At 39.3% G+C, this 13,722-nt stretch overlaps 1 protein-coding gene across 1 annotated transcript in view; it reads left to right on the top strand.

Annotated features, from left to right (window-relative positions):
- Window positions 1-204: 204 nt before the first annotated feature.
- The window catches only part of Mypn (myopalladin), an 85,717-nt gene continuing 72,199 nt past the window's right edge, over window positions 205-13,722 (top strand). The window contains exons 1-2 of the mRNA XM_010605626.3: window positions 205-291; window positions 9,500-10,378. Of these exons, the coding sequence (XP_010603928.1) occupies window positions 9,501-10,378 (878 nt within the window). The 5' untranslated portion in view covers window positions 205-291; window position 9,500. The remainder of the gene's footprint in view (window positions 292-9,499; window positions 10,379-13,722) is intronic.

The raw sequence follows: 13,722 nt of genomic DNA, 5'->3' as shown, positions 1-13,722 counted from the left end.
GTGGAATGTTTCACAGGCACATGGTTTATACAGCTCAAAATAACTTGGGACCTGTGAGCTGACAAATGCTCTGGCTCCGGTGCTGACAGGTTGGCCAGCTTCTTCCAGCCATCTTCACTAAAACTGAGGTTAACTCCTCACTCTCTATGGACGGCTGCTCTCTACTTCCAAGGGCGTGAAGAATTTTCCCTTTCTCCTGGGCTTTCATCCGAAAGTTCTCCTTGGATAATTATCGTCGCAGTGGAGTTCCTGGTTTGGACATCCTCATCTGGGTCAACTAAAAAAAGAAAGGTAATTTCCAGATTTAAATTCACGAGTGTGTTTCGATAACAGGCCACTGACAATGGGAAAAGAGCTATTTCAGAGAGCTAATTACTGTTACTTAGAGTGAAACTTAGGATAACTTTCTAATTATGGATGATGCGACCCACAATTTAATGAAAAATAAAGCTTTCTATGTGGGAAGCTTTCGGAGAGGATTGGTGAGATTCACAGAAATTATAGCCAAGGGAAGTTGTGATGTGTTGCAAATATCATTGGTGTTTTCCACATGTTCATTTATTAAAATGAGGTTTTTATAGAGAGAATATAAATGCAATGCTACTTCCTTTTTAAAGGAAATCAAATCTAAAATAATGTGCCTCCATAGTTAAAGAGTTTCATTTAAAATTTTTTTATCATGTAAAAGGATATGCCTGCTATATTTAGTATTGGGAGATCTGCTCCCTGGATTAATGTACACAACAGCTGCAGAAAGTCTTGCTCAAGGGACATTGCTCTCTCTTTCTCCTTTCTCTCCCTTTCCCTCTCTCCCTCTCTCTCTCTTTCTCTCTCTCTCTCTCTTTCCATCAGAAAGACACTTGACAGTCAGTGGCAAACGTTTGGCCTGGTTCATTGCACTACTAGCAGTAATTAGATACACATCTTGAATAACATTTTAAAAACTATATAAGCAAAGAAAAAGGCAGATTACTTTGTATTTCCAGTCCCCAAATATGAACATTATAATAATGGTGTTAAGAAATCGGTATCACTTTATCAACAGATTTTTTACGGTTATCAAAGATATCAGCATTACTGCGTTGAAAGATAAATCAGCTATCTAGTTTTCTTTTCCAAAACATGACAAAGATGATTCAATTATTTTTACTGTAGTATAATGAAATGAATTCTACAGGCTCTAAATTAAAACTTTGGGGTAACTTTATAGTTTCTCAATAATAACTCAAGTTCACATAAAATCTAAGAAATCAAGAATGTCCATATTTACCACTATAATAAAAATTTTAAAACAAAAATCAAGATATACTATTTGGGAAATCTGAACTATAAGGACACTATACTTGCAGAAGTGTTGAGAGATCAAATTATAGGCATTACAAATCTTATAATAATGGACTATGAAACAAACAACTGGACACTATCCAAATTCTGGAAGGTTGTCTGGGTCCCTACTTATAGTATATAGCTAACGCCACTGGAACTCACAATAATGTGAAAACCCCCCCATTCCACACAACTGTCCTTTATAATACAGATCCTGTTATGTGTTTCTATTACAATGAGTTTACATTCGCTCAGTGGAACAAACTCAGAGTTGCAATTCATGAATACAAGACATTTAATGAGTGTTTAATCCATACTGGTTTTGGAATATAGCAAGATACTTTCTGCACATTTACTTTTGAAGAAATGGGATGGCAGGTAAAGCAGGTTCTATTTTGAAAAGGCTTTAATGAGCTAATGTTAATATATGAACAGATGACAGCTCAATTTTTCAATAGCTAATTCCTGTCCATAATAGAAATAATGGACTCCATTTGCTAACCTGGTAATATAAGAAAATTGGTCCTGCTAACCTCAGAAGAAATAATTTCCTTCATTCACACTGATATCTGGCAAAGGCATTGCCAGTATCATGATGCTATTGCCTACGACAAGACAGAAAAATGAAAGGGTTTGTTTCACAACTCTTTCCCTTTCCTAGGAGGTGAAAAAATAATCAAGTACCACAGAAATATTGTTATAAATTTCTAAGGTGCTTCATAGTTGACAAAGAGCTTTGTTTTTGTTTTGTTTTGCTTGAAACAGAATCTCACTATGTAGTTCAGGCTGGCCTTGAAATCGCTATGTAGCCAAGCCAAGCCTCGAACTTGTGGCAGTCCTCTTGCCTCTGCTTCCTGAGTGCTGGAATTATAGGCATGCACCATCACACCCAGCTAAAGTGTTTTAAAAACAAATACAGCATTGCATATTTGCTTAAAGGGAACAACCTAAATATAGACAGAATGGTTTGTTTTGAAATTTATGAACATATTTCAAGAAGATATATTTTTGGTGGAAACAAAGTTGGTATAACTCCTTACCTGCAATCACTGGGGCCCTCAGAGTTCGTGCACAACCAGTGTCACCTTGACCAGCTCTGCACAGGCCACACTCAGAGAGGCACCTACAAAGCCTTCCGACTGAGCACCTGAACTAGGACTAGCTCTTTCAACCCCAGGCTTAACTGGAGGATCTGTCTTCTCTCAATCTAGCAAACATGTCGTTTTAAATAGGGAAACTACCTTTTATTAATCCTCAACTACCTAAAATTAAAAATTGGCAAATAAGAGGCTGAAAGAAGAATGAAAGTGTTGCATTCTTTTTTCTTATTTAAAAAAGTAAATCTTTGAGTTAATGATATTTGACAAAACTTTCTCATTTGGGATTTCCTAAATCCTGAAGAGAAACTGAACTGAACAGAAGCTCAGTTCTTCATGAATGGTGAGATCTTTAGAGAGCTGTAACACTTCCCATGCCTGTCATTTTCGTGACTACCACCAACCCCTGATACTTTTTTTTTTCCTTTTTTAGGAGGTGGTGGCGATGGGCAGCACTGACCTATATCCCCCACTACAACCCCATTTTGATCCTAGATTCCTGAAATCATTTGCTTGCCTTCCATTACCTTTTCTATGGCCCTAGGATTTACTTATATTATTTATTTACTGCTAATTCAGATTCAATAGCAACTTTGGGCTCTGGTTTAAGTATCTTTTCCACTAGGGCTTTCCTACATATTTATCCCCTTCTGTATACAAAAACATTCACACTGAAACTGGAAGTACAGCTCAGTGATAGAGCTTGTCTAGCACGCGCAAGGCCTTCTGTGTGATTCCCAATTCTGGAAAAAACAAACAAACAAATACCAACCCCAAGCCCCATGCATACCATATTTCATAGTAGCCAATCTTCTTTTTTCTCACTTCAATAAAACCTTTAATTTCTTTCTTACCTTCTCACCTTTACTAGCTTGACTAAAACAGCAAGAATGGCCCACTCATTTTTTACCTATATTCTCTAAAGTCTTTTCATTCCTTTAACCTCTGCCCTTTAGGGAAGGTCTCTGGAGAATTGAGCCCCACTGATTCTCCTACGTGTCATCTGGCCGATGCCACTTTGTTTTACCACACTCTTCCAATGAATTCATCTGTTTTTCCTTTGAATTTGCTGTTTTTCCTTCAAACTGAAAGACCTTCAACAGAATGTGTCTTACATTATTTCTCTATCATTATTGGCATACCATTTCCACATACCTCAAGCTCTGACAGCATATACTAATTTATTAAATTACTAATGCTATTCACACCGAAAATAGACTACAACTAAAACTAAAACAACCACTGTCACAGTGAAGAGATGGGCATCATAATAGTGTACAAAGGACATCCCAGCAGCAGCCACATTTTCAGATGACCTGTTATGCAACTCTCCAAAACTGCTTCCTGTGAAATGGGATTTGGTCCTTGGCCCAGCAAGAGTTTCCCCAGAACTGACTTAAATGTTGGCCTTGTGTGACGTCAGGAGAAACAGAAGACAAAACAAACAGGTCAATACCAGCATCAAAGAGAAGGAGCAAAGTTGAATAGTTTTTTTATTACTCCCTTAGAGAAAGTTCTAGCAGAACACACCAGCAGAAAGGGATTATCCTAAATTTGCAGAGTGCTTTACCTTTTAAAAGTGCTTACATAAATGTAAGAAGCAAGCAGGGTGGTTCTGCTCATCCCAGGTCTGAGCTACTTACTCAAACTTTTTTCCTGGCTGTCTTCACAAATCATTTTTAAATATAGGCTATTTTGTGTTGGCTTGGAAACTAGGTTTGGATTTGTAGGAGTTTGTTTATGTACATAATGAATGTAAAGCAATATTTAAAGACAAAAGTATAAAAGATTTTTTTGGCTTAAAATTTAATTGACAGATAAAAACTCTGTGTGTGTGTATATCTATATATATGATATAGAACATGTTTGATGTATGTGTACATGTGCAATAATGAAAGCAAGCTAATTAATAGATCCATTATCTCACATTTATTTGTGATAAGAACATTTAAGATCTACTTTTAGCAATTTTCAAGTACACATTGCATTATTATTAGCTGTAGTCACTGTGCTATACAACAGATCTCCAGAATTTATTTCTTCTAACTGAAACTTTGCACTCTTTAACCAATATTTCCACACCCCTACCTCCAGGTGTCTTTGCCCATTTAAATATCTAATGATACTTCACAAACTTAACACATGCAAAGTCCTGGGTTCAATCCTCAGCACTGTGATGACAATGATAATAATAAATATCTAATGATACTTCACAGTCAAAATATTTCAGGATTTATGTTTGAATTCAAGTTACTTCGTATCAAGTTTTGTCTATTCTCTCTAGCCAATGCCCCAATTTAGTCATATTATAACTAGAAGATGAGTTTATCCCATACGATATTTCCAACAAAAAAGACTTTTTAATCACTTCTTGGCCTTTTGGCTAAGATCAAGTGTAAAAGAGCCTTATTAGAGCCTTAAAAAAGTGTAGTGCTGAGTTGATATATGATTGAGAAATATGTTCAAAGGTTTTAGCAGCAAGGTTTCTTTTTATGAAAAGAAGCAAACCAAAACCAAAACCAGGTTCTTAGGGCAGATACTCTCTTCAGGAAAAATCCTAGGGGAAAAAGTGGAGAGAACCAATCCCACATTAACTGTTGTATTACCAACCCGGTACCATATCACCAGAACCCTGATCTGTTCTCAAGGTCAATTACTCATTCTTTTTTTGAAAGTGGCTTCATAAGGGACAGAAACGCAGAACAAGGTCAGATGTCACCGTGAAAGCCCCCGATGAACATCTGTGCACGCAGGGCCTCACTTCCTGCACCTGGCTTCAGCCTCGTGGAAGTCAGAGTTAGGTCAGGCAGCAGCTCAGGCCATGAATGTTGGAGTCGCCTGACTCTGCTTCCTCCCATATCCCACTTTCAATCTATTGAAGAATCATTTGGCTCCGCTCTCAGAAAATATCTCAGTATATCCTTCTCACCACCTCCCATTGCTACCACCCAATGGGCCCACCACCAAGTGCCTTGCGATGGCTTCCGGAGTGGTCTGCTCTCTTCCACACTCGCGCCTTTAGGCTTGGTTTTTCTGCGTAGCAGCCATGATTCACTTTTTCAGAATGATGCCATCATGTATTTGAATCTCAATTATCTTCAGCTATCAAACAGGATAATGATTCTATTTAAGAAGTTTCTAGGGCTGGGGATTTTTAGTTCAACGGTTCTACCTCCTACCTTGCAAGCACAAGGTCCCAAGTTTGATCCCCAATACCAAAAAAAATAGAAGGTTCTCAGATGACAATGCATATATAAGTTGTTAAACTGATAAACATGAGCTAAAATAGGAGATAAGATGCATCAGTCCCAAGCATTAGTTTAAAACTTTCTCCTTTAAGTACTCATTTAAAACTACTTGTATAAAATGTGTACCTTTAAAAAGTCCAAGTGTTATTCTGGATAGCCTAGCTTTCATTCCTTTATCTAATAATAATAATTATTATTATTATATATTTTTTGGTGCTGGGGCTCAAACCCAGGGTCTCAACACGTACTAAGCACCTAAGTGCTTTACCACTTATTCCCATTCCTAATTCTCATGCAATAGGTATTTATCGAGCAGCTTTTGTGTACCAAGACCCATTGTGGTACTGTGGATTCAGAGGTGAACAGAAAAGAAACTGTTTTCTTTGAGCTGAGATTCTAGTTGCAGAGAGACTAAGTTTTTTGACTGTCTACTAAGTACCAAGCACATGTAATTACCATTTAACCTATGAACTGGCTACTGATATTAGTCTTGCTTGACAGATGAGGAAACCGGGGTTCACAGAAGTTCACAGAATCTACTTCAAGATTATGTAGCCTAGAAGCGTCAGAAGTAAGAGTTGAGCCAGTTCTAACGCCAAAATGCTAAGTCATAAAACATTAAAACACTGAAGTTGTCCTATATTTTGAATGCTTGAAATTTTTGTTATCGTAATAATTTCTCATAAACATAAGAACGTAAGGCACATACTGACACCTCAAATGGCTTCTCTAAAAAAGGGTAGACTGTAGTAATCAATGATGAATTTTCACTTTTATGTTTCTACCATCACAAAGTTTTTGGAGAAACTCTTCAATATTAACATCATCTTCACCGAAGTGGTTTTTTGTTGTTGTTTGTTTTCTGTAGACTGGGGATTGAACCCAGGACCTCACGTGTGCTAAACAAGTGCTCTGTCTTTGAGCTACACATTCAACCCTTGGTACTGTTTTTGCAATTGTATCCGTTGAGCACCCATTTTAGTCACAGGTCTTCGTTTTATGGGTGGTTTGTTGGTTGTTGTTATTGTTTATTCATTTGTATTTATTTTGAGACAGTCTTGTTAAATTTCCCAGCTATTCTCTAACTTAGAATCTTCCAGCCTCATCCTTCTGAGTAGCTAGGACTCTAGACCTGAACTGCCATACGTGCCAACAGGCTCTGTTTTAGGGTCTTTGCCTTTGTGATGTTTTTAATCCTTACTCTCTTAAAAAATAGATATTATCCACAAGGAAACCAAAGCTCAGAAAAGTTAAATAAATTTTACAGTCATTCCACTAGTATGAGATGAAGCCAGAATGTGAAATCAGATCTATGTAGTTCCAAGGCCAATGCTTATTCCATGTTGCCTCAAGCTATAAGCTGTCATCCAATAACTAAAGAGAATGTCACATTACAGCATGATTTTCAGTAAAATACAACTTGCTGAAAGCCACCCTAATTTATAAGGCACTTAATTTTCATGCCCACATTTAAATTGCTGTAGAGATCCAAATTAGGCTGAAGAAATGATTGATTTAAAAATGAAAACAGGACCAGGGATTTAACTCAGTGGTTCTGCCGCCTGCTTTGTAAGCACAAGTTCCCAAGTTTGATCCCTGGTATCAAAAAAAAAAAAAAAAAAAAAAAAAAAAAAAAAAGATATAGTGAGTATAACAAATTAGTGTATTAATTACCCTTTTAAATAACATTTTGGAGTTTTTTGTTTTGTTTTGTTGATACAAGCAGGGTCTTACTATGTAGTCCAGTCTGGACCTTGAATTTATGACACTCCTCCTGCCTCAGCCTCCCCCGTGAGGGGATTACAGGTGTGCACCACCACACTTGGCCCTTAAATAGCATTTTGGACCTTATTTCATGTTTCTGTTCTTCTACATAGTTGATGTATCAAAGAGAAAATGTTTCAATTGGGATATCAATATGTGTATTACTTGCCATTCTACAAAACTTTAAATAGCCATTTAGTACTAGTCAATGAATGTATCATAATTTAACTAGCTAATTTCTTTTGGACATAGTTCCAGTTTTTAACATTACAATTTATAATATGATAAACATCTTTGGACATAAAGCTTTGCCCTCATCCAACACCTGTGCGTTTTAAGTGACTCTGTTTTAAAGGCACAACAGACTTCATCCAAATTAGTGGCTCAGGCAGGGACAATCTCAGGCCCTGACAAACATGTGGGAAAACATTTTGCTGTAAGTGATCCTTTCGGCCATCTCTAATTGCCCTCTCAAGGTGACTGTCCACTGTGCCAGCTGAGGGGTTAGTTTGGGATAGCCCTGTAGAAGTTTAAAATTAGGGTAGTTTCTAGGAAACCTTACATTTGAAATAGGTTAGGCTGTCATGTGAGGGAACAGAGATGAATGAAGTAGGTTTTGCCATAGAATCTTAAAGCAGGCAGACACTTAGATTACTTTCCTTGCCATCTTCCTAACACAGTAACAAAGAACGGCAAACAGTCTCCGCGTCACCATTACCACCTGTGACTGACTGGCTGAGGGAGTGGAGGCTTAAGCAATTCAAGGTCAATGCAAGAATGCTTCAGTCAGTGAGCTGCATCTATTAAGGAAAATTAACAGATGATGTGTCACGAGTTTGCCATCCCCTGGAAAAATGTTTGAATGAATAATGGGCATGAGATTCATAACACAAAAATCGATTTGCATTATTGTACTTGTTGTCTTAGAATTTTAAAAACCTATTTTTTTTACAGGCAGTATATATTTAAAATTCAAAAGTTAGAAAGGGTGCTCAGGGAAAAGTCTCCTGCCAGCATCACATTCCACTACCCACCCAGTTCTTCCCTTTACCCTTTCTAAAAAGCTGAGGCTCTAAGCTTCTCTCGTAACCTTCTATCAAGAGACCAAATCAGCAGAGTTTTCAAAAGCAGGTTAAGCACAATAGCGACACTGATCTGAACAGCTTGTCTCAGTCAAAAAACATAAACATTATTATTTTTCATGGGCTAATCAAATCTTTATTTGGAGTAGCTATTGTGTTGTCAGTATTTCTTACTTTTCTATAATTTTATCACAGACACATTTAAGAGGAAAGGGTAGAGAGCAAATCTCTGTTTGCATATGAAAGCATTTTGCAATCAAAAATGCCATTACAGATATGATCAAAATTATGCTTAGCCTTTTTTTTTTTTTTTTCTTTTCTGGGGCTGAGGATTGAAATCAGGGCCTCATGCACGCTAAGCAAGTTCTCTATCACTGAGCTGCCCTGCCTTGCTCAACAGTGTTTTCAGTAAATCACTACAGTTATACCATAGCTTTCACAGCTGAACTTGCATTTAAAGAATTTAATAAAATAGTAACTGCTCATGTGCTGGGGATTTAGCTCAGTGGTTCTGCGGGCTGCCCCCCTTCCCCCCGCCTCACAAGCACAAGGTCCCAAGTTTGACGCCCAGTACCAAAAAACAAAAAAATAGCAATTACTCAACTTTTATATTCAATTTCAGGGCAACTTCACTCAGATCATAGTTATAATTGGAGAGTAATCATTAAGTCTTTATAGTAAATTTGATGAAAGTGTCAAAGTGAGGCAGTTTTGTATTTGGGCTCTAAGTTCTCAAAATTGATCACGCTATAGTTAATCCAGATTTATTGCCAGGCACGGTGGCACACGCCTGTAATTCCAGCACTTGTGATGCTGAAGCTGGAGTATTGCTGCAAGCACAAGGCCTGCCTGGGTCACGTAAGGAGTTCAAGGCCAGCCTGGGCTATATAGCCAGACCTTGTCTCAAAAAAAAATTAATTAAAAATACAGGTTAGTTATTCCCTAGAAATAATCCGAAGCCTTTATTATTATTTTGTTACAGCATGCAAGACGACAGCCTAGAAGCTTCTACTTCTATATCCCAACTGCTAAGAGAAAGCTACCTAGCGGAAACCAGGCATCGCGGAAACAATGAGAGGAGCCGAGCCGAGCCCTCCTGCAGCCCCTTTCTTTTCGGCGGTCCTTCGGGGGCTGCTGAAGGAGGCGGCCAAGACGACCTTCCGGATCTGTCGGCCTTTCTGAGCCAAGAGGAGCTGGACGAAAGCGTCAATCTGGCGAGACTGGCCATCAACCACGACCCCTCGGAGAGAGCAGATGAAGCTCAGGCTAGGAAACGGCTGTCTTCGGAGCAGATGAAGACCGCGCCCAACTTCTGCGAAGAGAGCCTCGCCAGTACCCCCAGCCCTCGGGAGAGCGCCCAGCAGGCAAAACGGCCGCAGTACAGCTCTGAAACCCAGTCCAAAAAAGTATTCCTGAATAAGGCTGCTGACTTCATAGAAGAGCTCTCCTCTCTTTTCAAGGCCCACAGCTCCAAAAGGATCAGACCTCGTGCCTGCAAAAACCACAAGAGCAAACTGGAATCTCAGAACAGAACTGTACAGGAGAACAGCCCCAGTTTCTCAGATCTGTCAGAGAGGCGGGAGAGATCTGTCCCCATTCCCATCCCGGCTGACACCAGGGATAACGAGGTGAACCACGCCCTTGAGCAGCAGGAAGCCAAGAGGCGTGAGGCTGAGGAGGCCCCCAAAGAGGCAGGTGGTGGGGACACCACCCCAGGGTCCTCACCTTCCTCTCTGTACTATGAAGAACCTCTGGGGCAACCTCCCCGCTTCACCCAAAAGTTACGGAGCAGAGAAGTTCCCGAAGGAACCCGAGTCCAGTTGGATTGCATAGTGGTAGGAATCCCACCACCTCAAGTAAGGTAAAAGTGTCCTATTAATAGTGTTTAGCAGTTGCTTTCCATGGACCATGGCTTTCCTGTTACCTTTAAGTATGGGACTCCAAAACATACACTTCCAGACAGGTGTGTGGGGGTAACTGTAATCCCAGCACTCAGGAGGCAGAGGCAGGAGGATTGCCATGAGTTCAAGGCCAGCCTGGGCCACAGAGTGAGTTCAAGGTCAGCCTGAATTGTGCAGTGAGATCTTTTCTTAAAAGACAGAGAGAAAGAGAAAGAGAGAGAGAGAGAGAGAGAGAGAGAGAGAGAGAGAGAGAGAGGCTGGCGATGTAGTATGATGTAGTACAGTGCCAAGATTCAATCCCCAGTACTATAAAAATTATATACCCGCTTTGAGAAAAACAACCAGTTTCTAAAGCCACTCTGTTGAATAGAATTATAATATTAGCTATGTATGTAATTTAAATTTTTCTAGGGCTGAAAGTCTTTATGAGGTCCCAAATTCAATCCCCAGCACGAAAATACATTTTTAAAAGATGTTCTAGTAGCCACTGTTTTTGTGTGTGCAGTATTAGGGGGTGAACACGGGACCTTTGCACTGAGCTACATCCCCAGGCCTGTTCTTATTTTTTATTTTGAGACGGGGATTCATTGAGTGATTTTGTTGCCCAGTCTGGGCTCAAACTTGTGGTCCTCCTGCCTCTGTCTCCCAGAGTACTGGGATTACAGATGTGCGCCACCACACTTGGTGCCATATTTTTAAAAAGTAAAAAAGAACTAGGTGACACTAAGATTGATAACATATGTACTGAGTCAGGATACAAACATATTTTAATATGTAATTAATATAATAATTATTAATAAGATATTTTGCATTCTATTCATTATACTAGGGATTCAGAAAATAACATCAACTCTACACTTACAACAAATCTCAATTTGGATGCTAAATTTTCCCAGGAATAACTTACTGTGCCTTTAAGATCTGTACTCAGTGCATTCCTGTGGTATTTTTTGACTCTTAAAGAAAGCTAAGGGCATGGGGATTTAGCTCAGTGTTTCCACCGCCTGCCTCACAAGCGCAAGGACCAGAGTTCAATCCCCAGTGCCAAAAAAAGAAAAAAGAAACAAAAAAGAAAGCTAAGTAACAGTACAAAGGCTGATAGGATAAAAATAGAAAATAGAATACCCATGAAGGCATGGCTAAGGCCAATTTACAGACCCATTTACCCATATTCAATTCATTCTAAACTTTCAATTATCAGCTTAATGAACCCTCCTGTCCCTAATTCCCAAGCCTTTCCACAGTGTTACCAAGGAGTAGAGGGTATTGTTCATCTGTTAGACGCCTTCCAGGGCCAGCTTTTCTTTCAGGCCAATGGAATGAACTTCAGGGCTCTCAATTTGCCTGGACAACACCTACTTTTGTGTTCTAATTTTACTTTATACATTGTAAGTGTCCTTTCCACATTTATAGTTCCACACAGCCTGGAACCAGCTTTAGCCAGGGTGACATTTGCTAACTCTAATATTATAATTTGATAACATGTGAATAATGTGGTTTGTATGTATTCCTTTGTAGACATTGCTAGTATTTAAAGTCCCTGTGCTTCCCTAACCACTTAATTACCACTAGAATGTGACTTTGTTACCACTTAACTTTTTTTCTCAGTGTATAAACAGGGTCTCATCTTTTTCTTACATAATAGTCATATTATAGGACAATAAGTCAGGCATCATGGCACACACCTGTAATCCCAGCACTCAGGAGGCTGAGGCAGGAGGATCGTTACAAGTTCAAGGCCAGCTTGGGCCACAGAGAGAGTTTAAGGCCAGCCACGAATACATTACAAGACTCTGTCTCAAAAAAACAACAAAAAGTCAAACTTTGGATAATAACAGTATTAATATTAATAATGGCACTTTAATTTATATATGTACATTAAGACAAGAGAATCTGGCCCAAAGACAAAGTTTTATTTTGTGTTTTACTCTCAAAGTCAACGCGAGGTGACTCAGGCATAGTGACACACACTTGTAATGCCAGCACTTGGGATACTGAGGCAAGAGGATTGTCTTGGGTTTGAGGCCAGCCTGAGCTACACAACAACATTCTTTTTCAAAAAACAAAACAAACAATTTTTAAAAAGCAACAAAAGGCATATCAAATAGTAGTCACACAATGACATAGAGATTTCACTGTCAAGCTATTCCTTAAAGACAGAGATGTGTTGTTTTTGCCTTTAAATTTTGAGTAGCCAGCACAGCTTCTGGCCATAATGGTCACTTAGAAATGTCGAACTAATGAATAAAGAAACCGGCACAGAAAGCTATACTTGCAGGAGTCCCTGCTGTAGCGCAGCACTGGGGAAGTTTCTCTAACGCGAAGAGTACCAGAAGCCATAAGGATACACAGCCTCCTCCCCAGGAGTGAAGATACCCTGTTGCAGCTGCCCTTTGTCTCTGATGGTTGTCTTTTCCCTTTGAGAGAGTAAGAAGCTGGTGGGGGGCACTGTCTGGGTGCTGTTGTTGTTTAAAAGAAGCAACAGGAAAACAAAAACTTCAATTTAGATTTAAGTCAGGAGCAAAACAGTTGGCCTAAGATGTGGGAACGGGCTGGAACCAAGCACACAGGGCAGTGTTTGTCCTTCTTTGAACCCTCCTGATGGTACTTGCTGGGACTCCATCCATGAGGTGTCACTCCGGCAGCACAACAGATGCCACCCTGCAGCATCTGGTCAGCCTAAGGAAGCCAGGGAGCACTCAAGATGTCACACACATACCACGTAGGTTAGTCCTGCCCCCACCCACTTGTTTCTGGACATAGACTGGTTTAAAAACCAAAACAAAACCCCCCAGACCATTCAAGGACTGGTCTCAACCATGACAATCTCAGATATAACAGTGAATTCAAGCTGGGCGTGATGGCGTGAATCTGCAATCCCCGCACTCAGAAGGCAGAGGTAGGAGGTAGGAGGATTGTGAATTGTAAGTTCAAGGCCAGCCTGAACTACATAGCAAGACGCTCTCTCAAAAACAAAACAAAACAAAATTTTAAAACTATAATTTTACAGGTAGGCTAGTGTCATTATTTTCCAAAGCATAGAATGTATGTGTCTCTAATCAGAAAGCAAATATTAATTTAGCTCCTAATTTGTGCTCAACACTTTGTCAATGCAGTGACATATGTAATATGTGTCCCTGCCTTGACGAAGCTTGAAATCTAATTAAAAAAATCAACCTAATGTTATACTATATAAACCCTAAGTACTATCAGTGTGGGAGAACCAGAAGTCAGGCAGCTTCAGATACATGGAAGGATTTTATTTGTTTTTGTGTTTGTTTTTTTTTTTTTTTTTTTTTTTTTT

This window comes from Fukomys damarensis, unplaced genomic scaffold (genome assembly GCF_012274545.1).
Source record: "Fukomys damarensis isolate Sample0158 unplaced genomic scaffold, DMR_v1.0_HiC HiC_scaffold_20, whole genome shotgun sequence".
NCBI classification, from domain to species: Eukaryota; Metazoa; Chordata; class Mammalia; order Rodentia; family Bathyergidae; genus Fukomys; species Fukomys damarensis.
Note: the sequence above shows the minus strand (reverse complement) of the source record. Positions and strands in the feature narration are given on the sequence as shown.